The following is a 26556-nucleotide window of genomic DNA, read 5'->3' as shown; positions in this document are numbered from 1 at the left end:
GAGATTGAAGCCTGCTTCTATTAGTTTTGTCAACTTTATGAGACTACATATTACAGAACGAATTTGTAGATACACAAAAAAATCTAAATTAACTTTATAGCGTAGCTCAAAAACAATTTTATCTAGGAATGTAATAACGTTACTACGTACACAACGTGCCTCGAATACATTTTTATTTCAAACTGGATTCCGTTTTTAATTATTTACGCACGAATTTGTAATTCCTTTAGGTCGACATGAAAGAGGAATGTTCGCGCAATGTACGTGTTCGATGGGTTTCAGATTGTGATGTATGGGCGGCATAGGAGTTTTTAATATTCTCTATGTAACCCGATATACGTGCGAGGGCCGAATGCCGAGTGCCGAAAGCCGAGAATCGAGGACGAGAGCCGAGTTGTGAAACTCAGCGTGTTCTCAGAAACTCGTATTTTATTTACGCCCCATTTGCATCGGCGCACACCACTCACCGTTACGTCGCGCGTCGTTTCGAACGTACCTGGGCGCCGGGGTGACACCGCCACTTGCGGGTAATGTCGAGCGCTCAACGATTGCTCAAGTGAACGTTCGTAAATCAGAATTTGCATAGCACACATTTCAAATGAATGATTAGGTGATTCAATTCGAAATGGCTTTTGGATATTATTTTATCCCGTATATCTCGCTCTGGGTTTCATTTTAACGTCATTTCCTCTTCTGCTATTGTAATAAAATGAAATGATGATTGTCATTGCGCAATTATAGAATTTATATTACTTTTTGGATGTGGATACATTTGAGCGAGAGTGACAAATGTTAAGGATAAATGTGATCAAATCATGAGCCAAAAACCAATCTTTAAACAGCAGAGATGACTCTAAACGTCGTGTTCTAAATAATGTCGAGCCATAAAATAAAGGTTCGCTACAGAAGCGATTTATCACGCGCGCTCTTTTCCTATTTGTTTTCATTTGTTCTGTCGCCATTATTCGGCACTTTATTCGGCATGGCGGATTGGCGGGAGCTCTCCGTTGAAATCGCAGGCGTAATGAAGTTCTTTGTTCAGACACAGGCCGCAGTGGGCTGTAGGTCTGACGTCGGCTCGAGAGCGCCCCAGTCCTTGACATAATATTAACGTTCGAAGACGACGCTGTTTCAGCGATTGCCGTCGCTGAGTTGCGAATTTGTAGCGTCAGTTAATTAATCATAAGAGGCGATGTAGCTTATATCAGCTACATCGCCTTTTGACGGCGAGAGTTACGTATACCGTCTTTATTTAAAAATGTATTTTGGGCTTGTAATTTACGCAGAAGGTTAAACTTCCTTCAATAAAAGTACACGGAACAACAAAGAATATTGTTAATAGAAAAACTGGGGTTCCTTCAGATAGTATGTTTACTAATTACATTATTGCGTAATACACATGCTTCGTCGCCGCGTCGCAGTGACTTACACTAATAGGTTTCAGCAACAACTTGAGATGACAAGTTTGATTTAATAACTAATAAACGGAGTCTAATAGGCTTTATGATGTTAAACTACATGTGGGTTCGAGTATGCGTATATTAATATTTCGTCTAATATGTATTTATCTAATGTCTTTTTTTCAAAAATTATTGCTTTCTTACGTAAACATATAGTTTAATAACTTTAGATTATACAAAAGTATCTATGAAAATTGAATCTTCACACTATATGATCATTTAAACATTTAGAATTAGAATTCACATTCTTTTACTTTTTTTTCGTCAAAAGCGCACGAGTGTTCTTAAAAAAAAAATCATTTAACTTGAAAAAATGAGTTCAGAAATCAAAGTGAAACAAGAATTCGTTTCCATTGAAGTTTAACAATGTCAGCAGGCTCTCGACCTCTTTGGAGGCGTTATTGGATCGCTCATTGATTTGGGAGCATTCCGTGGCAACCTTGTGCTGAGAGCGGCCTCGGCTGTAGGGTGCTCACGCTTAGACAACGAGGCTAACGCTGTGCTCACCGATATCCGACGGATATGGGTACGGGTGTTGAGGCTGATTCCGAATGTAGCAGGGCAATATAATTTAAACGGGTACTTAGAGTATATATTTCATTATATGAATACAAGTTCTATGAATTGTTCATTTTAGCTTGAGGGGAACTTAAAACAAAAGGTTTTAAAGCTTTATTTTTTAAGCTATATTCAAAATAGGAACAGTACCTCGCACAATTAGCTTTTTTCTGACTTGCAATATCAACTATATCAAACAATCTGTTTCTGTTTTATTGTTATAATTTCCTATCAACATTATAGAAGAATACTATTTCATAGATGCTCCGCGGTTCTATTTACAACCTACTTATAAAATCTGCTGCTATCTATCCCTTGCCATCACTACACGTAATAGGGGCGAAAGTCACGATGCTCGTAAATGGTGCGTGAATTATATACGAGATTGCTCCTGGATAATTCCAGCATCCCCTGTACCAGGTGCGACCGCGCCTTCTCCTACTAAACTCTTTTTTTTTTTAAGGATTATTATCATCACGTGAATAACCGCCCCGCGGTTTATGTAAATCTTCATTATATTACGGAATACGAATGTTTTTATTACGTTTTATTTTCTAAATTACGTTTTTTGAGATCTTAAATAAACATGCTTACCGAAATGCTGAGTTATGAATATAATGCTCACATACGCTCGGTCATTTCGCTACAATATCTGTTTTAGAAATAAATACGAAATTAAAAAAAAGTAAACTAGTAATTTAGTTCCGCATTTAAAATTTATGCGCAAATTTTAAAACTGCATCGCGGATCTTAACGGATGAAGCGAGAAACTTGAGCCAATAGCGTAAGAGATTGAAGTGCTACGACCGCTATGTAACGAGCTACGAACTAGCTACGAGCGCTACGAGAACGCTACGATCTATACGGGTCATCGAAAGCACACGTATACGTGCGCGCACTCGTAGCCGGGGTAATACGTTCCTAACTCAATTTCAATAAGGCGCTCGATTTATTCCATTTCCTGTACGAATATCACGTAATACAGGCACTAAATTGGCTCGCATAAACGCTATGGCGAGCTACGAGTGTATAGGCCTGAATATCGGGGATACATTAAACGTAAGAAATATGCTCTGAAGTGAAAAGGTCAAGGATAATTAGCGAGAAAATAAAGCAACACGATACAACACGTAACACGATATGATTTTTTAATCTCCAGTCTCTCTAGGGTAGCGTTGGGCGGAGGAAGATTAAATGAATTAATTATTAGGTATTATCTTTCGTGATGAAAATTCCGACTGAGAGGAACCGTACCTGACGGCAGAAACAGGTGAACCTCATTAGGTTTATGTTACGTAATTAAAATAATGAGGTATTTTTAGAAACCACGTTGGTTGCTCTAATTAAAATCACCTTGTTGTTATTATTGTGCCTTGCCATTAGCCTCTTTAACTTACAATAATGTTTCATATTTTTATCGCGTAGCACATTATTCTCGGTACACATTTAGCCAAGTCGTTTTCCCAAAACAGTTGAAAGGGTAGGCCGAACATTTAAATTCAGTAGCGTTTGTAGTGTGTAAAATAAATTCTCGTCTACAAACTGGGGCCATAACTTTCGTGAGACTTTTACGACAGCCTTGGAATAGCTGTCTTACTAAACATTTAAATAAGTACGCCTAAGTGAGAGTAGTCTTAGGCTTTAGTAGGATACTTTAATAAATTAAAATGGTGGTGGCTGAGAAACTGGGGTGATATGCCTACTTCATTCAGATAGTATGTATTTTTATCTAATAAAAAAAATGCTTTTTTGAGTGCTTCATTCTTATTTATGTATATAAAATTCTCGTGTCACGATGTTAGTTACCGTACTCCTCCGAAACGGTTCGACCGATTCTTATGAAATTTTGTATACATATTGGGTAGGTCTGAGAATAGAACAACATCTATTTTTCATACCCCTTAGCGACAAGGGTTGCCCACACTACAAAAAAATATTTTATTTTTTGGACGAAATTGTTTGCTTTTATTTTTTGTGGCATTAAAAATACATACAAATAGAAAAAAGAATTATTCGGCAAAACAACGTTTGCTGGGTCAGCTAGTTTATGTATAAAATATTTCGGTGTTCGAAATATTAACCTAATATTTTTATAATTGAAACAAATAAATATAAAATTAGATAAATACATGAATCCACAAAACAATGAGCATAAACCTTATGCTACTTAAGAGTATCATTAATTTCCAAGTAAATAACCAGATTAATTGTTAATACGAGGAAGAGATCTGCGAGGATTAGAATGTAGGCGAGCACTATTGTGTAACAAAACACTCCAATTCATCTCTTAAATAAGTGAATAGCTGTGGCCTACCTTTACGTCTACTGTAAAGCTGTGTTTCAACCAAACGTATAGTCAGTTGTTCAAAGTAAGCAGGCTCTATGAGGCAAGATGTGATCGTGCGACTAAACGATGTTTCGTCAGACAAATAGCGTAATAATATATTGCTGGTTAAGTGTTGAAAAAGAAAAATCAAAGAAAATGGAATTTACCGCGGTATACTTTTATTTTTTGTATGATTTACATATTTTTTTGAATTAACTCATAAATCTGAAGAGAATTGAAGAGAAGAGAATCTTCTATATAATAAAGCTGAAGAGTTTGTTTGTTTGTTTGAACGCGCTAATCTCAGGAACTACTGGTTCGATTTCAAAAATTCTTTTTGTGTTGAATAGACCATTTATCAAGGAAGGCTATAGGCTATATAACATCACGCTGCGACTAATAAGAGCGAAGACATAATGGAAAATGTGGAAAAGACAGGGAAAATTCTAACCACGTGGACGAAGTCGCGGGCAACAGCTAGTCTTAAATACTTAGAATCCTGTCACTAGATTCACAAAACGTTTCAATACTTTTACGTTAGTTTATAACGCGGCCTAAATGTGCCTTGAAGGATACACGAATAAGACAGGCCTAATCTCCTCTCTACTTGACGTGAAACTTGGAGTGTATTGTTATGTGTATTATAGCATCAGTTACTGTTCCGACTAGGCAACGTCTTTCTAATACTGAACACTCTTAACGAATGTGAAATAGGTATTAATTACGTTATATTTTAATAAAAGCGTGCCTAAGTAAAACTAGTACAGAGTAATAAAGAGCGTCAAACATGAAAACATGGAATTTAGTTGACTCCAGTCTGTCTGAAAGCCGACCCCAAAGCTTAGGGGAAGAGCACAAAAAGAGAAAAAAGATAAATATCGCGTTACCAAAGGGTCGTTTTTAATTTGGGCAGATCATCATTAAATGAAGTCTAACAGAAATTCTTGGTCTCTAAAACAAAATGATTTTAATGCGGTTCGAAATAGCGTTTGTTTTTAAACGACCTTTCATCATCTAAAAACAACAGCCGTGTGTGTAAGCCTGGCGGTGTGTGTGTGTGTGTGAGTTATAGAAGGGCTTCTGTAGCGTACGGGTAACTGCATTAATCGAAGTGACACGGCCTATGGTGTCAAGTGTTTCTCGTGGACGTAGTTCTAAATTATATTTGTACCTTCTTGTTCAAACTGTATTTTACAATGAAAAAACGAATATTGAAAACTAAAGTGAGTAATTTATGCTCATCCCAAATTGTGAAGCCGTTAAAAAACAATGAAATAAATTCGATTGTTCTAGTTGCTCGTAATCCAAATACAAAATACAATAGCACTTGCAAAATGGTTGATGCAGCAAACAAGCTGAATAATGAATACCTTTTAATGTTTAACGTCTAGTACAGTTGGGATAAGCCTCTGTCTGTGTTCAACTCAGTCGTTAGAAAGGTTCTATAACTTGACTAAAGTAAACTACGTTAGAAAATAAACTTACGTGGTACAGGTATAGGTTGGTGTCGCATCCTTTATCCTTTTCCGTTGGCAGGCCATGTTCGTCGGTTTCACCTGTAAATAAAACGGTGTTATAGAAACTGTTATAGTCATGTACCGTACACGATACAAAAATAAAACCTACTTTCCGAGACAAAATTAACTTTCGAACGTTGGCACGGCGTCGACCGTAAACGAAATTGGTGTCTCGAAGTATGGAAAATGAAATTATACGTGCAATGTCCCGGCTGTGTTATTACGTCACAAGCCTTGTAGTGCGGGGGCTATTAGCTCCCATTGCCCTGCTGGTGGCGGAGCCTAACGTTTTTATAGCCACCGGAGAACGGAAGGGGTCTTAAAAGGGACCAATCATAAAGGCCGATAGTGGAGAACATTGATGTTACCGTCGTGGTATATTTCATACTGATGCAATAAAAAGGTGTCCGTTTCGTCGGTAAAATATTCAGGTACACTATTCTAGGTATATTTAGCGCGCTCGTTACCAGAACTCTTGTTTGAAACAAATTCAGGCGGCCTATAAAACGGAGCGCCCAAAAACATCGCAACTTTTGCCGCTAAAATATGTAGGCACTTTAAACAAGAAAGCTGGCACACGTATTTTTGCGATGCCTACCGCGAAAGTTTCTTCCAGTTTGTCTGCAAATATACAATCTATTTATATATTCGATTCTTAAAAGCCCGTCGAACAAAACACGTTCATATTTTAGGACAGGAGTAATTCCTTCGTGAGTCGTAATGTATTCAGTAAATATGTAGAAGGTGTGTAAACACATTGTTTGCGAGGCCGTGCGTACGGGAGCGGGCCCCGCTTGTTCGGCAAACGTGGCTGCACAACCAGGGTTTGTAATTACGTTAGTAATTGTGAAATAATTAAGCAAAACTTCATTATTTCTCTACTATACAAGTTGGGAATGGATGCCATATGTGAATGTGGAGTATGTTTAGAATTTTAGTAAATTGATTCGATAGTTCGTTGATCTAAAATGTATGCCTATGGTGTATGAGATTAATTAAATACTTTTAAGGTCTCACAAGTCCTAGTTATTTTTCGATTATCGATTGATTGAAAACTCTTGTATCGCAAGCAAGAACAGCGTATAAGAAACCTCTTCATCCTGATCTGACGCGAATACTTGTGGTGATAATAAATATTAAATTACTTGTTTGCGAAGCCTGTCAACACAGGTTGGAAGGATTCCTTCAGCAGTGTACACATGAATGTCAGAGGACGACCTTTTCATATTCTTAGCGATTTACGTCACGTCCTCGTCGGTGGCTTGTAGATACATAGGCCTAATCATAACTTTCCCCGTTTCAAAGGATTTAAAGGTCAAATGTTACTTCAAAGAGTATTGGAATCTCGTGAATCCGTCGGTGAAGCGGCCGCGGTTTGGCGGTTTTGTAGTTGTCGGATTTGGACTTAGATAGACGGTAAGTTCCAAGTTATCGGTATAAGCTTGTGTAAGTATCTGTTAGCTTAACAGTTTGATGGCTTCTTCTTTAATCTGGATTCCGTTTTGGAAGTTTCGTATTTTGGATTTACTAATGTTTATTGAGTTGTTTATAGGGAAGTATAGGAGAGAGAGATTATTAATATTTTTGTGTAGTTTAACTCTGCTCCTCTTTAGTGTGAAGGGCAAAACTATGCTAATATGTCAGACGAAATATTTACGAAAGCCAATTATATCTATCTATAGGTTCTATAACTTAAAACAGAGGACTGGTTGTTGTTGTTGGAGAAAATTTGAAAGTCAGTTAGATACATTTAACCATATATATATTTGAACCTTCATTTTCCACCATTTTCATTTTTCAATGCATTGTATACTACTAATTAAAGAAGCATCAGATACAATGTACAATTGATTGATTAAAAATCCGCTGAGGCGTGGTCTAGGTATATTCTGGTGTATATTTGTGAAGCTTCGTATAACGGAACGTTCATTTGCGCGAGTATGCAATCCGTGGGGATGCACACGTTCCAATTCGCACGCGACGCGGCGCGCAATTATATTGAAACTTTTTAAATGAAAACTCTTTACATCGCCACAAAAGTCCCGCCTTAATTGTTATCCTTTCATTATTCGCGACTAATGAAATGTTGCAGTGTTTAATGGTTATTCCAAACGTTATTAAATTTCATTATCTCATAAATACTTAGTAAATAGGAGTCGTTTATTGTAATAAAACAGCGGCTTTAGGTGGCATTTATATAGAGATGACATTTTCGCTTACTCATACATCGTTTTTGAAAATCAGGATTGTAAAACGATTGATTCTAAACTATGACATGTTTAAAATAGTTGAAAAAACACATTTCGTATAAAAAATATGAAGACTTTGGGTATCTAAATTTCGTAGTTAGTTGAAGTCTGAGCTCCATCCATCCCTTTATTATGAAATTACGTAATTTTTCCTCTCGCTACCTTTATGTAATTAAAAAATGTTAGGTAAAAGTTACTTTTGCTTTAAAGAGAACAGTTTATTAGGTTTTTGTATTATAATATTATCTTTCGGGATTCATTAGTTTATAAATAAAGTAATTAAATCAGGAAATAAAAAATGGTAAGCTTAAATTTCTAGTGAACAGAAAACCTAAAACAAAAAATAAAATAGCTTAAATCAATGAAAGCTTTCACAATACTTAAATCATTTTACTTACACACTTATAATTTCTAAATTGATAACCTCCACTCGTAAACCTACACTTGTTTAATATCCATACAAAATGATACACAAATGGAGTCAAACATAACATCAAGGATAAAAAACTCCTTTAATGCGACCTATCAAAAGACAGCGACGTTAAACAAACTCTTTGGTTACAAAAGTATTGTTTTAATAAATCAGTGTTTCAGTGCGCCGCCGCTTGATGTCTCTACTGTCGCATTCCCCGACCCACATTGATGAATGCGTCTCCCAGAGATTTCATTACAATGTCCCACCATTAAGACTGTTTACGTAAACACTCTTAAACTCTATTGTTCCTCTTCCCACATGTTTCGTATAGAAATGTTTTTCTTTTGTTTGCTTGAAGGGCGGCGATGGCCAGATTGTCTTCGCATAATAGCGGGAGTAACATCCATTAAAATCATTAACACTATATTCATTACATGATCTAAAGAGTATTTTGAGAACAAAGAAAATGGATGGAAAGGGGATGATGAAACATTTTGAGATTCTGATGAGAAATAGGTTATTGTTTTTGAAAGTTCAACATATAATTACACAATGATCATACTTTGAAAATATACAAAATCAATCCATCAATCATCCAATTTTAATCTTGCAACACATTTGAAACTAAACAATAGATCCGATTATTACCCTTGAAAGAAGACAATACAGTTTGATATAATATGTGTATTACAGCTAGCCAACGATAATTATTTTATTGGCTCCGAGCCAGTACTAAAGCGGGGGAAAAGAAAAGTAAATTGGTCGCCTTTTCTCATAGTTCTTTTTATTTTTGTCGCTTTGTTAGTACTAGGCTCGTCATATATCGTGATTTGTTATGTAAGGCTTAATATTAGTAGGAAATTGCTCCAAAAACAGCAAAGATCCAAATTATCAATAGCACTACTAACTTAGCTTTCATGGGAAAGTCGTTAAATATTTAAAATTCGTAAAAATTTAATAATTCGAAAACTTAAAATACATGCTGCTCTTGTTTTAACTTACACTTTTTGTCCGAATAAATAATGTCGAGTGCTATTCGTTACGTCTACCGAAACATTTGTCCTAATCTGTGACCAAATCCAATTAATATTTGAGCAGCAGTGCGATCGTTCTAAAGCACTCAATTAATTGAACAGACAGGTTTTCGCATTCATTCATTCTGGAAGAGCCGATGCCCGATACTGTTTTAATTAATTTTTAATCAGGTTAGTCTATACAAAAGCATGGTTTGTGAATGTAAAATAGTTTATATCTCTCAAAACGACGATAAATTTTGCTGGAAAATTGTTTTACTTATTAATTGTACTCGAGACTCTGGGGCTTATCTAATACTCTGTTTTCTTACAACAATAAAAATGTAAATGAGTTTATCTAGTTTATCGTAGAAGTACAAAAATACGATCATATACAACAACTCATCTTATCCGAACCTATAAAATCCAGACTTTATTCCATTTAGTTACGATGTTTGTAAATCGTGCCAATTTTTGAGAATGTTCCATCATTGCTTTCGGAGGCGTAAGATGAGAAAATTGACGGCCCCGAGCGTCACGGGTCGCGACCATTTAGGCTAGTTTGGGCGCGGTTACCTTCATCGTTTAAGGTATTACACGAGCAATGACGACGCATGAACGACCCTTTATGCGCAATCAAGTGTGAATATGACCTACGTGTTCAGCATCCACCTTTGTAACAGCAGTGACAACTATTAATATCATAAAACGAAAAATATGTAACTGAGAACGTACAGAACGAAATGTTTGAAGCACTCATTACAGAAATCTAAGCTTTTTAAAACACCTCTCGTATGAAAAAGTCGTAAGATTTTAACGATGCTGACAGCAGCAGCAGTTTAATTCTAGCGTGAATTCATAGTGAACATAGCGTCTTGTATAACCTCGGCAGTATCATGAATGTAGTGCCAAATAAAAATAATTCAATTTGCTATATTTCCTTTATGGGTCCCGACGCGGCTAGGAGGCTTGTGGACTTGTGTACACGAGATGTCGCGACCAGAATACTGACGATAAGCTTTATTGATGCCCGACCCGCGGAATGAGGGGGCTGGGGGCTGGGTCTGGGGACTATGACTGCGAACAAATGGATAAGTGCCGCGCACAAGATAGCCCACGAAGTCGTTTAGGCTCGTCCATCAGATCTCGTTGAAATACCAAGATTTCATTAGCGGAATAGCCTTGATGTTTTCGTATAATGCCTATAAGTTTCTGCTGACTACCATTTATTCAGAAATGTATGTACGTATATTATATAGTTATCTCTAATTTAACTCAATTGTAACTTATGTTACGAATGTATTAATATGGCGGACTTTCAGGTTTACCATGTAAAACGAATTACATTCAAAGCTTGGTAATGTTACATAACTTACAAACGACTCAAATAAAATATTCCATCTCAGAACTACTTAACGTGAAAGGTCTAAAACAAACGGCAAAATTGCTTCACGGTAATACCACAACGGGATAATACTCTATAGAGTTGACAGTTTCCTCAACCCTCTGTAAGTCAACGTTATATTATATTTTTGTTACGTTTTGGCTCTAAGTATGTACATGTAAAGAAGAAATTTTGTCGCGATGAACAAAAGTTTTAAAAGCAGCTGCGGGTTTCTGGGACACCGGGACGTCGGCCGCGGAGGGTTGGATGATAACTTTTATTGATGACAATTCGGCCAGGCTAACATTTGGCTGCCGGCCAGAAGGGATAGTTTTGTCCCGCTAACGATACGGTTTTCGGCGATTTATATTTTTACTTTGTTTCCCGATAAATCAACTCATGACAGAGCTAATGTCAACAATATATGATACAATCGTATTCGTATTTCATTTATTCATTTATTGTAAGTAAGATTAAAGTTTTGTTCCAAATCTTAGAATTACCAACAATAAAATCACTAAGACCGCCATTACTATCTGCGTAGCATACTTTTGCCGTTAACGGAAATTATTGTCATGTAAAAAGTTAAAATGTTTTATTTGTAACCGCAGTTATATTAAGCAATACATAACTTAACACAAGCGCCCACTATTAGCTTATTGCAGCGAGCTCCACAACGGCCATTTATATCATTTAACAACCACAACTCGAGAGGAAAACACTATTTATCATAACTCTAAATGACATTGGTATAAGCTGTCTGCAGAAACTAGTTTTCACAGGGCACAGACGGTTTATTCCAAAAACGATTAATCACGGGTGTTCAGCCGGGCGCACTGTGGTAAAACATTTAACTCTACAGGAAGATTAAAACCTTTCAACTGTGGTCTGCTGTTTGTCTCGGTTTGGTTGAAATCCGCATTGTCGAGTTTATTGAAGCGGCACGAACTGGCCGAGTGTCCTCACACCGCATTCTTAAATCCCGAACATTTGAAATTTTCATTCCGCGCGTGTAGGTACTGGAACTTTGGCTGGCGACGTTGTGACAGTAAATGTCGGTGCGGTATGAGGGTGGGTGAGTTTTAAGTAGGTACGTCTTTATTTACATACTCGTAGCAAAGTTTTGGGTCGTGTGTTCTCGTCGTAAAATTATTGCGTCGACTTGTAATGTGACGCTTTTACAAAGTATCGGGATCGTTATACGAAAACTTGCAAGTAAATGATTCAGTTTTCCTTCAGTGAATTTTATCATCCTTAATTGCAGGCCCCAGAAAAATACTAAAGGGAAAATAATCTAGTTTTTTTTTATAAATCTGGTAACACTTGTGGTCTTTTTCTACTCCAAAAAGCCTTACATATTTTAGTAGTACTCCAAGAAAATACAAGTAAAATACTTTGCCATAAACTCCAAACTCTGAGCACTTAGTCGGAGCAAAAAACTTCAAGTCAACATTCGCAAGTGCTTTAACTAGGCGCAACTTTTAATTAGAAATGTCCTTGTTAGTGCGACGGCGGCGGGCGAGGCGTGTGTTGTTAACAAATGACCACACGCCGTCTTATAAACTGGCCAAGTTTGGAAACGACAGCTTGTCGACTGTGGACCAAACGTAGTATGGGTATGACAGATGAAGGGAATTCCGGAAGAAATATTTTTGGCGCTTTGGTGAAAATGTTCATGTTATATTTTAGATGGACACGGAGTTCAAAGCTTCTCTTGGTTTTTCATATTTAAAAATACAAAAGATAAACAAATAACTGAGATATTGCGAGCCCTACTCTATTACTAAACCTTCTGTTGCTGCTCAACAGAAAAAAGATATCAAAGGAGATCTTCCTACTATTCTAATACAAACAAAATGATATAAAATCGTCACCGCGTGACTGTTTCCGCTGTTTATGACACAAGCAGGATATAGTAGCATATTCTATCGATATTATGTTTGCTAAGGCTCTAAGGATCTGTAGTATTTGCTCACGCGCCTCATACGATATCCACCCATAATATATTTTATTTGACGCTGAGATCGCGACGTTTCCTTCTTTATTACCATCATATACGTGTATTCTTGTTTTACACGCAATGTGACACCAACCGCCACTGCTGGCATCGTAAAATGTATTTTTATAAACGTTGAAATGGGTTATTTACATACGAGTACCAACTTATTAACGAAATAAATATTGTGCATAGCTTAACGACACATGAAATAATATTATTATAGAATTGAGCCAGTTTTTTGTCTACCAGCAACACGATACGAGACCGGAAACTTTATCAACAGATTCTTTGTAAAAGTTCTGCTAATCTAGAAGTGGCTTTCACATCATTATGTTAAGTTCAACCCGTAATATTCCAAAATAACAACAAATTATTAAATACGGAAGTATAAATAGCACAACTTATGTATTGTACATCTCATTTCATAACAAGTTATTATTCAGAAACAGGTCTCATCTGCGTTACACAATGAGTACACGATACTTACGTATTCTAAGCCACAAACTTGGAAGTGGGCAAACTTTAAGCCAACTAATTGCCGCCGTACCTCTAACAGAAATTCCTTCCATTAAGTCAGCGGTTGATTGTATTGTTGGGAACTAAGTTATCGTGCCACCTTACCTCTTTGAATGATGCCATGAGATTTGAGACAAGGACTCGCGTTCGCATAGTTTACCAGAACGAAGGAAAATGAGATTTCAAAGGAGTTTTCAAGTACCTCTTTGGATTCAATGGCATCAAAGCGAAAAGGAGGTTTCTAATCATATTACCTCATTTTTAGGCAGAGTACCTCTTCCGAAAGTCCCAAAGACGGGATTAAGAGATTGTATTAAAAGGACGTAAGAATATTCACCTTTGTATTATAGAGAAAAGGCTGCTGACACTACGCCTCTCGAAAGTGGAAAGGCGCGTAATGGAAATGTATTGTAAGGAGCTGTATTCATACTTTTTGTTAAGTATTTTGTGAAATGATTTCACACAAGTGTCGTTTGTAACAAGTTCGAAAGTTGCAAATTGAGCTAAATCTGAATTTATTTTTAAAATGACATAGAATAGAAAACGTGTTTGTGTCGTTTTTACTATGTACTTCTTACGTTGGGTTTAGTGCCCACGTCCTCACAACATTCACCGGTCAGGCTCGATACAAATATTTATCCGTGTTAATGGGCCCCCGTTAACCCCAGTTCACGAAGTCAATTGTCAAGCAGTTAGCGCCAAATCGTCCGCTTCCCTCAAATAGTACAATGCAAACTCGGTAGCTAATTATAATTATTGCCAAAATACGCAGTTGGTAATCAACGAGCCGTTGAGCACAAATACTTCATAAATTAATGTTAATACTGTGTTTGAGTTGTATATTAGTGCGTGTGTGTGCTTTTGAGGCGGATATGGGAGAGCCATAAATTATATTAATTAATTAACGCCTCAGTCGTGATGGATTCCGGCGTAATATCCGAGCTTTTCGCCGGTGTTACACTTGTCTGTTGATTTATTTCATGTTTGTTATTAAATATAAATGTAATTGTGATTACGGTCATGTGTTTTTATTGCATGTGATAATGACTGTTGTACGGCATTCTTTAAATATACCTGTACTGTTTCCGATACTTTTCAAATACGGTTTTAACGTTTAATTATTTTCGTAACAAACGAGGCTTTTAACACATTTGACGGTTATGAGTTGTGAAGTGATTAATTCAGTTAACAAAGCTGTTAATATTAATAGTTTGCTTCAGGTGTGATTACTATCATTAAACAAACACGCCGCTCAGTCGCCAATAATTTATGCAAAAGCGAACAGCTAACACCCAACAGGTAAACTTGTGAATTTCATAAATTAATAGTTAATATCGCAGTTCACAGATTTAATAGAAAAGTGCTTAACAGAATTAAGAAAGCAAAGTTTTTAATTCTTGGGCGACATTATTACGTTAAGAGTAAAAGTTGTTTGAAGCGTTCACTTTTTGAGAGTTAATTAACTGAGCTAAGTTCTCAAAATTACTTTATCCGTCGCATGCCTGAGATAAACGTACGTCATAAGAGAATAATTCTGAAATGGGCCTTAATGTGATGTCTTCAAAAAGAAATGTGACAAAGTATTCAAATTAAAGTTACGACGTTTCCTTTTGTTTTATCTCTCTTTATAAATAGCACACTTTTAAAATATTGAAAACACAAACATCTATTACGAACCTGTTAAAATCGTCTTAAAAATGTTTATTTTCAAGAACCCAAAAAGTTTGTAAGCAATCGTTACGATTATCGTTGAAATTCTAAGTTTTAATCGAAAAGAAATTAGAAAAGTTTCGGAGTACAAGATTATGTCCCTTTTAAATTAAGTTTTCCGATTAAATAATTCTTTTCGGCAGTTTTGAAAATGTTAGAGATGATATCGAATTTAAATAATTGTTGTATTGATTGTTAATTAATGAGTTTTGTGTAATAATAATGATCAGACTTAGTTCCTTGGTAGTTAAATTATACAATACCTAGGAATTTCATTAGAAACGTAATTGTTTTAATTATTTCGTCACAGTGCTTAAATTTGAGTAGATCGTTACTGAGAATGAGTTCAAATCCAGTTGAAAGGATTTAAAGAGGTAGTTGGAGCAATTTGAGTGAGGTTTAGTACTGGTGTTTGTTCTCTAACAATAAGACCGCTTTAAGACGTCGAAATAAAATTTGTGATTTCATTTGCTGTAAAATGCTTTTGCATTTAAAAGCAAATTCACAAACATTCATGAGTAAAATGATGAAAAGTGGTTCTAAACTTTATAGCGTGTTTTTTTTAAATGCTTTTTCAAAACATTACTTTTGTTTTAGTGTTAACTTTGTGGCAACCGAGGAGGTCGGCTCTTAACCGACGAACGCGACTGTTAAAGTTGAAAGATACGAGTTGGCATTGACGTTAAGTGGAGCGATCCCGCAAACTACCCAGTATGTTGTACAGCTAAACAGGCCCGACAGTCTGAGTACCTACTCGGGAAAGTTCCCTTTGTTGTCGGCCACAAAGGTAAAGGACAGTCCCACTACGAATCCATTGTTGATATTTCGGTAAAGGCAACATATCAAATGTAATTTAATATAACATTTAATATTATCTACTCAATTCTCCATATGTAGAAATGGGTTCTGTAAAAGAACACTGATTTTGTACCAACAAAGAGCTTTACAATTGAAAGTGCTGGAATATGTAATAAAACGTGATTTAAATTCTCTACAGCTTCATCGTTTGCCATTTTGGCAGTTAACGCCATAGTTTCATATTTCATAAAAGGTATTTTAATGGCCCCTGAGGCATGGGAGTTCTTATAATTTCTCTCTAAATAGGTCACAACGGATAACTTTGCACATCAACTAAAGTTAAATGTCTCTACAAGTACGTAGCAATATGGCCTCGCACAAAAGAACTCGAACAAAGACCCTCGCGTTCTATCTTTCTTTTGTTTCATTTTCCTTAAACTTTACTTAATAATATAAAATGTTGAGAATAAATGTAAATTGTTCGCTAACAATAATTGATAGATGTAGCCTTCTTATCCACGTAACTAAGCTACTGAAGTCCTCGGATTTGCATGGCAAGGTCCGTGCGAGGCTCACATTTGAAATTGTAATTGTGTATCTCTTTATTTTGTTTTTCTTTTACTGTTTGTAAGTCGACAAAGGCTATTTAAATATTTATATCGTGTTTATGTACTATCATTTACAACATTCTTGTACATTGCTTACTGATTACGAAAACATGATATAAGTACTGTCTCAAGAAATGTATTGAATAAACGGACAGTTCGAAGTTAGAAAAATGATTCTAAATCTACAAAATATTATATTTGTCACTTATCAGTGAGTACGTTCGTATAAATTTTCCATTTATGGAGCCATCAATCATAAACCCACGATTTGTCTGGATACACTCGCACAGCTATAGTTTATAAACCCGAATAAATACATTGCGTCGCTTCCAATTCAATATTCTTTCAAAGACTTTTCTGGGAGGATCTGGAGCTCCATTTGAAATTATAATCAGACCAACGCTTTTTTGCTTGAATAAGCGTTCAGCAGCTTGAAAGCCAACGTTGGTTTGATAAATTGGACACATTACGAGTGGCCGCTCGTGGTCCTGCGACTGATTAGTTTAAACCATATAAATCATTTTTATGTAACGTTGGGCGAACTCTTTTACTGGTCGGATTAAGGTTTTGGTTTCCAGTGGATTTGTCCCCAAATCCGTTGTAGCTCCGTGGTTGGCACACGTCCAAATGGTGTTCGACCATTAACCGTGCCCTAATTTTCTTTTCGCCTAAAATTACATGGTCCGTGATGGAATGGAGAAGTTTGACCAAACTCATTCGTCGATGTAGAGGTACTATTGTAGAGTGCGTCCAAACGCGTTATTCCGAGGCTCAGTGTGGTGCCTAGACCTAGATTGGTCGTCTTTATTATGTAACATACGGTACGGACCGCTAGCGGACGAACCTAATACAAATTGTATGTAAAGGCTGAAGGTTCTGGGGCCGGGAACCGATAGTTCATGTATTTTGTAGAGCTCTTAACGGAAAGGTTGCGGGATCAAGCTTTGGATTTAGACTCTACTTTGACCTCCTTCATGAAATTAATTTTCTCAATTACTAATATTAATTTTCTTTAAAATGTGTTAATTTCATCTTAGTGGTTTAATCCAACAAATAGGAATGCAAATAAGTATTTACTCTTAGACATTTAGTGCAGTTCCTCCAAAGACACCTTAATTGAGTTTCCAATTTTCTTGAGTTGTAATAATGCTACATTGTTAAATTCAGATTACCACTGTCTCTTTAAGCAAATTAATACTTTGCGCTACAACTATCGGTTTTTCTACAAAACATTTTGTAAATTAAACTGTCCAAGGAATGGAATATGGAATATGATTCTTTTTGAAAACTTTGCAGCGAATTGCGGATTTTTTCTCTCTTTGTCACTTCACAGCAGTGCTCTAGATAAGTAAAACGACCAGACTTGTCGAGTAACAGAGAGTTTCACAAATTTTTATTTTATTATTTCGACGAATACAGAAAGTATTAAAAACTGTGACTTTGCCAACGTTAATATGGATCTTAGGGCAGTAGCAATAGAGTGTTTTGCTAGTACCGTGTTCATTATACTACAAAACTAATGAACTGGGCCTAGAAAGTTCCCACTTCAATTTAATATACCCGAAGTCCTTTGAACTGAAGACAATATAGTGAAGTGAGCCTTTGCCTATGTATGGTACTCAGAAGTTGTCTTAATAACTCTGGTTCAGAGTAAAATCGCTCGCTCATAATAACTACAATTAAATGTCCAGGACAACATTTACTGAGAAAAGATTTATTAACAAAGAATTCTGGAAAGCTACGCGAACAAAGGATTTGTCGTGATATTAATTGTCGTTTAATAAAAGGACGTAAAAACTCGTTGTTTTATCTCCAACGAAACTTGAGTGTCCGGCGAAAATAGCTTGCGAACTAAAAGTCACAAGAGTTTTGTGATTGTACAGAACAGAATGATTTTCTTTTTAGAGTATTTTATTGTAGATTTTAAAACAAAGACTCGTGCAAATGTGCGAGGAATATAGAAATTATTTTGTGTGCTTATCATATCTGTCCCGAGTCAGATTAAACACAAACGCTTTATAATTTTGTATTATATGAACTAGTGGACAATAGCTAGGTTCAATTTAGAATGTTTGTGTTAATACAAAACACTGAAAAATAACTTTCCGACGACATTTTGACAACTCTATGCTACATACCAAAATATTTGTGAACTTATAACTGCATATTTTTCTAAACAGTCGTTGTTTTACCTGAAACAAAAAACAAATCTTGTTAAATTGGCAATTAACAGAAATAAGTTATAATAAATTAAATTAATTTGTATTTCAAACACAGATTTATGCTACAGAAATTAAAAAAAAGACGACTGTGATCAGCTCCTTGTTAACGACATACGTCAAATGCACAAACTTACAACATAACACATAACCAACCGGAACGTCTCTCACTGGCTTTAATTAATAAAACCCTTCTCAGAGAATATTAATACATAAGTATGTATTACATGTATGAACAGACAAAGTGATATACAACACGGTTCCTTTATATAAACACAGGCGCGGCTGTATACGGAGCAAAAACAACTAATGGAATATTTCCGATAGCGTTACCGGGTACATGTTCATTTATTTTCGAAGCACCAGCCGATATTATTTAGATGGCCACTATGTAGGCTAGGGCTGTCTCAAACAGATCTTTATCGAGACGCAAAATCGATAAGATATCGCCTATATCTATCTGTACCTACTCGTATATACTATCGGACTGCCTTTGTGTATTTTTCACAGCGGAAAAATGTGTTAATTACAGGGCCATAAGGAAAGCATCTTTTATCTCGCTTAACGACCTTTTTTGGACGTTTCTCATTAAAGAAATTATCTTCTCATCTGCCAGGAATATCGCAAGAGGATTTGTAAAAGATTTGTGAAATAGCAATAATAATTATCTTATTCTTAAACGAAAAATAGGACCCCTCTTGCTTGTTGAATAAAAATCACAAATGTATTTGTGAACGCTACATTTTATATTTTCATGAAAAAAATTCTGGCACGCTATTTAAAAACTCTGCTGAATGACAACCGTAAATACAGTGACTCTTAACACTCTGAATATAGTAATAACTCATTACTTTACTAGTAAAACGTGCACGTCATTGTACCATCCAACATAATAAAGTTGTATGCTCGGGTTATAACAGCGTTCTAACCTCTAACGTCTATTCTCTTATACTTACCCCAAGCTTTTAGTAGTTTAAACTAAAATTAATTTCGAGGTCAGCCGCAGAGGGTCCCTAATCGCGGCGGTTAGATTTGCATAATTATGACCGGGTCATGAGAGACTACAGGATACTGCCACCGTCTTGTACATAGCCAATACTGTAAGAATCGGAGATAAAGCTTTACGATGATGAGAACTTTGGCTTGTATACATTTTCTACAAGACATTTTTCTAATCTACGAACGCGTGTACTAAGTCTGGGTGATTTTGTGCATGTGACTTGTATATATGACTGAGAAACATCCGACTTATGGACTAAATTTCTTAGGCGGGGCGGTAATTGAGTTTTGATAGTTTTTTGTAAGATATTGATAATAGTAATAGTTATTACAGTTGTATTGAGTAGCATTATATAAGACGATTATATGTGTAGCTGTGTCACGCGCTTTTATAATTATTTGACGTTCTAAGTAGTTCATTTTAACGCTATTAAAAAAAAACAGATGTTATATTTTTCATTCTTAATGTTTTCACAATTTTTCACCCATTTTCATGTAAGCTAGACTTTTAAAGCAATTCGTATGTCCAAACGAAAAGCTTAATCGTCGTGTTACACGGCTTAATCTCCTTTCATCGTTTCAAGCGATTTACTTCAAAAACTCGATGAATTTTCACTCGCAAAATCCGTGTGGGTTTTCCGAATTTCATACACAGTTACTACGTCCACTAATTTCGGTCAACACAATCACCGAACAAAGGAAAATGTAATTAAGTAGTTAGCGCTAGAGCTCACTTTATAATATTCCATAAATTACATTAATCGTGTACATGCAGATTGCATTTGTTTGCGCATTTTATTAAAATGAGTCGTATTTTGCGACGGATGAGGTGTGTATTTGCATAGATAAACTACACAAATGTAAGTTGAACTACCTTGGTGTGGACACAGATAATCAAGACAGTGTTGACATCAATATGCCCAGGGCTTAGCACGACTACATGATACATTCTAGGAATGCCTGGACGTAGGTGATAAGAAAACTACAATTGCGAAGCAGAAAACAACTTTTCCTAGAAACCGTTATATGTTGACCTCAATCGTTGCGTTAAAAACACGACAGTTATAAAACTACTAGGAATATATTCAACATATTTAAAAAAGTTTTTATCGATGTAGAGTGCAGAATAAGTTGAGTTTTATTCTCCAAACTGGAATTAACTCACTGAAATTTTAAAATTTTGAACGAATCATAAAAGCGAGTTCTTTCGGTAAGACCGTCAGGCGTCGGGATTAAATGTTCGGAGCTCTAATGCAGATCCGTGAGGGGAGGAGGAGCACTTTTATAACGAGGGCCCGGCTCTACTTAGCTATAAGAACAATGCTTGCCTAACTCTTTACCTGCGAGCGCCTTACTCCGAGCCTTCATAATGCTCCTAGATTAAGCTTTGATCTTTTTTAATCCAAACATATTATTCTATGCAAACATGTCAAGTTATGAATGCCGCACTTTATTAAGTGTTTCATTTGAATTTATTGCTTCCTTCTGAAGTACAGCAAGAATACTTAAATTTTATTTGTCACGGTCCAACCCTAATTCAAGGACCAAATAACTCGAAAGTAGATTTTGCGAAGTTTTGTTTCCATCGCATAATTTAACCCTTTAACTTTGAAATATTAGGAATAGGCAAAGGTCGGAGTCATTTATTATGTACACAAGTAACTAGGGCCGGACCCGAAGTTCGGTAAGGAACGAAGATTCAGATTCAATTTAAAAAGTTTAGAATGAGACTTGGAACTTCAGCGACCCATCCTAAATGTACGTTTGAAACTGCGACGTCTGTACAACAGCAAACATTAAGGAAGCCAGAAGTATCTCGCAAAGTGCCCTCTTTAAGCTGTTACGATAGTTCCGAATTAGGAAGTTTTATCTTTTTATTCAAGAATAGACATACAAAAAGAACGAAATGTTAGACATAAATGTATTTGAGACTGAAATAAAGACATTCGTGGTTTTTGTAAGATTATTTCAATATTTATGAGCTGATATGCGGAGGAGACAAGTAATACAGAAACATACCTAGTTAAGTCAGACCAAAATAAATAGGATTCTAGTAGGTACTGATTTAAAAAGGGAACCCTTTTTCTTAGTATATTGCCTGCTTGGGAGTTTTTTGGCACGTCCCATTATCTTGGAATGGCCTAGCTATCGCGGAGTAGTCTGATACGCGACGTAATCGAATTACTTGAGAAAAAATCTGTTGGCACGAGATACGTCGCTAGCTTCACACTTGACCAGGTTCCTAATGCGATTCTGTGAGGATAAGCAAGTTAATAAGCGCAAATGGCTCTTGTCACCCGAGTAATTTCCTCCATTCAGCAAGCTACACATGTTTATATTTTCTTGTAAATACAATTAGGGTTAAGTGAGGGATTTATGGGGATGTTTTTTTTTCTTAACGAAATGCAGAATGATTGTTCCTTACCGCGAAACACTAAACCATGTCGTAAGTATTTTTATACTCTGAAAAGTAGTTAAATCTGTTTATTGAACTCTAAAGCAAAAATTAAGCAGGCATTGTAATTTAAATGATCTCGAACTGAGAGATACGCTCAAAACCCTTCTTATTGAATATGTGAAAAAGATATCAAAATTGATTTGAGCAGCTCATGTACTTGTATATAAATAACTGCGAGTGAATGTGTACAATGTTACTACACAATGTCCAAGGGCACTGTTTTGATATTGTCCCGTAAAGTAATTGGTGGTAAAGCAGGGTGTGATTGTTTACGGCTGTTGATATTATATCAGTTGTGTGAGTAGAATACTATCCAACTGTTAACTATGCCATGTACGGACTAGGATTTTTCCGAATAATGAATTATGTCTGAAATTTTCTCTCAAAGCTTTAAAAGACGGACAGACAGCGGAACTTGTTGTTACGTTTTACCTCTTGGGTCTTCGAGACGAAATCCTGCACTGAGTTTGAGACTATTTTTATAAAGAATAGTCTATTTTTTAAAGTCACTTACAGTATCAGTTACTTAAATAAATAAAAAATAGTAGACCGGACATTAAAACCTTTTTTTACCTATCATCATAAAATCTCATAACTGCTGCTAGAAATCAAGTGACTGAATTGATCGGCCGTCGAATCCTGTCGTTCATTCATTGGCGGCTTTGTGTTGGAACAAAGGGAGCTTAACGTTAGCCAGTGGATGAGCCGCGGGAACAATATACGTGGCTTAGATAAAATAAACTTCGGTAATTGCTAAACGACGTGAAAAATTAACAAGCCCTCATGTGAACGATCGTCGCTAAGTACTGAAGGAATTTATGAGGCCGTACCTTATAGCCGCGTTTTGGTCTTCGCGGCGAGAAAAATGGCCGCCCTATATTACCTCATCATCCCTTATGTAATAAAATACTGTTACGTTATACTTAAGCCTTAAGCTGTTTGGTTTTCCTTAAATTTATCTTCAGGGTCGGACACGTTTGCCAAAGTGGTCATTTTAAATTATTCTGTAAATTCAAAGGATCGTCAAATGGATAAATTCGATCGAAATACTTTCTGTTTTTCAGCTGTTTTAACGGTGTTGGTATAAGGTTTATCGAAACGTCTACTTCATTGTAGAATAATTACGTGTGTAATTGAAAATGTTGATCATGAAAGAAACCGAATATTGCGTAAATTAGTCGAATAAGTTTCAAAAGTTATTCTCGTAAAGAAACCATGCTGAGCGGCAAGAAGAGAAATTAAGTAAAACCAATGACTAAGTACAACTAAGAAGTAGTTAAACCGGTAATAAGAGTCATCGGAGTAATTCACAGTCTTATCTAATGTACAATTAATCTCATGACCTATGCAGACAATGGCATTCTCTTAGCAAATTTAAAACAGAAGATATTTAATTGCCATCGAATTAAAGAAATACAAACTTTTGCTTTAAGGATCATATACACTGCAGTATTCAATAGGAAGTATCCACAAGCCTTAGAAAGGGCACCGACTTAGCAAGAGCACCACTGGAAAATACTGAAAAAATCTAAGCTTTCTATAACACTGCAGGCTAAACTACTTTTCGTTTGGAAACCACGAACTCATTATTTCCAGTAATTGGGTGATTATTAAAACGGGACTGACTTTGACTTGGATTGCTCTCAAGAGTTTTCGACTAGCGGAACCGACGGCCTCTACAATTTGCCGAGGTTTTTGCCATTTGATTATTACAAATATTTGAAATATTTAAACGATATTCACTGCTCACTGCTGTTGAAGTTATATTATATCTTAAGCTCAAAAACGAATTTTAATACATGAAAGTCAGATGTAATTCATGGCCAATTTCTGGTAGCTACTAAAAGTTTTCTTTGAAAAAAATCTTTCGGCTATGCAGTTAAAACACTTTTTAGCGAAGTCTTGTATTCTGTCATAATATTCTCGTACAGAGCAGCGGTACATATTTCACCTTGTTCAACTGTCACAAATAGTACGATAAAAAGCAATGCCTGAAGCGTAATAAATGGACATATAATTGCATATTCACAGCCAATTGGTTATGAGCTGATGGTGCGATATGATTGCATCTATATATAGAGTACAGATAGTTACAATCACGTTGCCTTACACCGCGCTAAGCCGATCGGGCTTCGACACCAAGGCGTGAAGCCGGCCAACTGTACTTAGGTACTTACTAGTTTATTTCCGTATTGTCTTTCCTTCGCCTTGCCGTTGGGTTAAGGTTGACTATGAATATTGATCTCAAGGTATCTTTGATTAAAATAGGCGCGCACAAGGGGAAGTTTAGATCTTAAAGCTCATGCGTAACAAGAGAAGCTGCATTCGTCAGCGTTATGGAAATGAAAGTTATAATTATTTTAGTCTAGTTTTTGCAACTTGACGGATAAATAAATGCGACCGATTAAGCGGCGGTTGAAATATCTCCAAAATCGATATTTAATATCATTACGATATAAACTTCTAAATGTTATTTATCCAAGCGCAATCTACAATGGAAGAGAGAAATGAAACTGCACTAAATGCAAGATGAGAGGCATGGTGAAGGCGGTGGTGGATGCGTGATATATTCACCTTTCTTTCCCGGGGAGGTGCAGTTGCTCTTGTTAGAGGGAGACTTGGCCTCAGCAGCCGCCATCTTCTCTTTTTCGGAAGCCATGCTTAAGCGCGGTACACACAGACGTCCAAATTTACAACACGGCCACTCCGCAGCTCATACCTGTTTTACCGTAAAACTAACTTTTACCGGGCTGCGGACGACCGCACCCAAGGACCACAAAATATACTATTACGGATAATGAACGATGAGTGATTACCGATGACTAAAATTGGCAAACAACCAACCGACTATTTACTTTGGTTGGTAAAAATTAAAAATCGTCCGCAAGTCAACTGGGATGGCCAATATTTGTTTAAATTGATATAGCGAGTACTGTCGTTCTAGGAATGTTCTTAATATTTGTCGAGTGTTTGTCAAGTTTTACTTTTAAGTATTATCTTGTACGTGATGGTTTAATTGGTGTGCTCACGTTGCGCCCGCGCCGTGACTCGCCTAGCCTGTTTATACTGAGTCCGGTGCTCGCACTGTCAACGTAAGCCACAATGCTAGATTAGTTAACTCGTGCTAATCGCACATTAAATATGTTACAACTTATTAACAAGTTGGAAAAAGGTCAAAGTACTTAGGTACAAAATAAGTGTTAATGTAGCTAATTTCAGGGGTATTAAGAATTTTTCCATGGAGCTTCCCGGGCTACCTCTTTGTTGGGACCAGGAAAAGGCTGACAAGGTTTTCGTTTTATAAATCCTTTGTGTATTTTATTAGCGTCCTTTGTGAGCTGCTATTGTTCAGTTTTCTTGTTATAAACGTGTTTGTTAGTGTCATGGTATAAATAAGAAGACTATGTAGAACTTTATCATTTGATATCGATAACCCTACGCTCTTCTTGTATGGAATTAGCATCACTTATCTTTGTTGTACAATTAATGTATTTAATTAATTTAAACACTTTTGCAGACGAGTGTGACACTTAAAGTAAATAGGTATGCAAATGGTGTGGGGAATTTTTAATAAGTGTCAAATGGTGTTTAAAAATTACCGTAAAGTAAATACCCGTTTTATAAGTTTTTGTACTTTTTTATGTCACTTTATTTCTGTTTGGAAATTTGGTCTAACTGTGAAAATCAATGTAGTATCTAATAGTGACATAAAAACATCCGCGAATTTTAACATGAAATTGACATTAATTTCTAATTCCATTTAGGTCTGTTTCACTGTGTTTTACTTAAATTGGTCAATATTGTATTCACAGACATATATATTTATTTTACCGCACTTTGTACTACCCTAAAAAATAGTTTCTAAGCTAATAAGTGATTCATATATCCTACACATGAATCACAAAACATTCAAAAGTTTATTTGCAACCGTTTAATTCGCCTGTCACTTTAAGGGAAATTCATTTCATTCGTTTTTAGACTCTATCGTCTTAGACGTTAAGTCGGAATTTCTATGAACAAGAACAAAAACTACGGCGCGACGGCTCGGACTCGTAGATTTCAGGCTATGTGTGTAGCAGCGTTCGTAGCTAGAAGATCAACTTGAATCATAAAAACATTTTCTGACAATTTAACCTTATGTTTTTATTTATACGCAACCTTTATATGTCAGAGACTTCGCGACACAATAAAACCGAGCGCAGTACGGAGACACATACATAAACAAGTGGAAACCTTCGCGAATGTCACGACAGTTCCGACGAGGGCCACTGACACACATAACCTGTCAATACGCACGAAATCTCAAACGTTACGTAAGCCACGATTA

At 36.2% G+C, this 26556-nt stretch overlaps 1 protein-coding gene across 3 annotated transcripts in view; it reads right to left on the bottom strand.

Moving 5' to 3' along the window:
- The window catches only part of LOC113501932 (solute carrier family 12 member 6), a 390722-nt gene that overhangs the window by 14722 nt on the left and 349444 nt on the right, over positions 1–26556 (bottom strand). The window contains exons 2-3 of one of the 3 annotated variants that reach the window (XM_026883253.1): positions 24804–24948; positions 5830–5900 (exon numbers count right to left, since the gene is read on the bottom strand). In XM_026883253.1, coding sequence (XP_026739054.1) covers positions 5830–5900; positions 24804–24888 — 156 coding nt within the window. In that variant the 5' untranslated portion in view covers positions 24889–24948. Of the gene's footprint in view, positions 1–5829; positions 5901–24803; positions 26534–26556 lie in introns of those variants that run through there. The other 2 variants (XM_026883252.1, XM_026883251.1) reach the window with 2 other exon arrangements.

Source organism: Trichoplusia ni, chromosome 16 (genome assembly GCF_003590095.1).
Source record: "Trichoplusia ni isolate ovarian cell line Hi5 chromosome 16, tn1, whole genome shotgun sequence".
Taxonomy (NCBI): Eukaryota; Metazoa; Arthropoda; class Insecta; order Lepidoptera; family Noctuidae; genus Trichoplusia; species Trichoplusia ni.
Note: the sequence above shows the minus strand (reverse complement) of the source record. Positions and strands in the feature narration are given on the sequence as shown.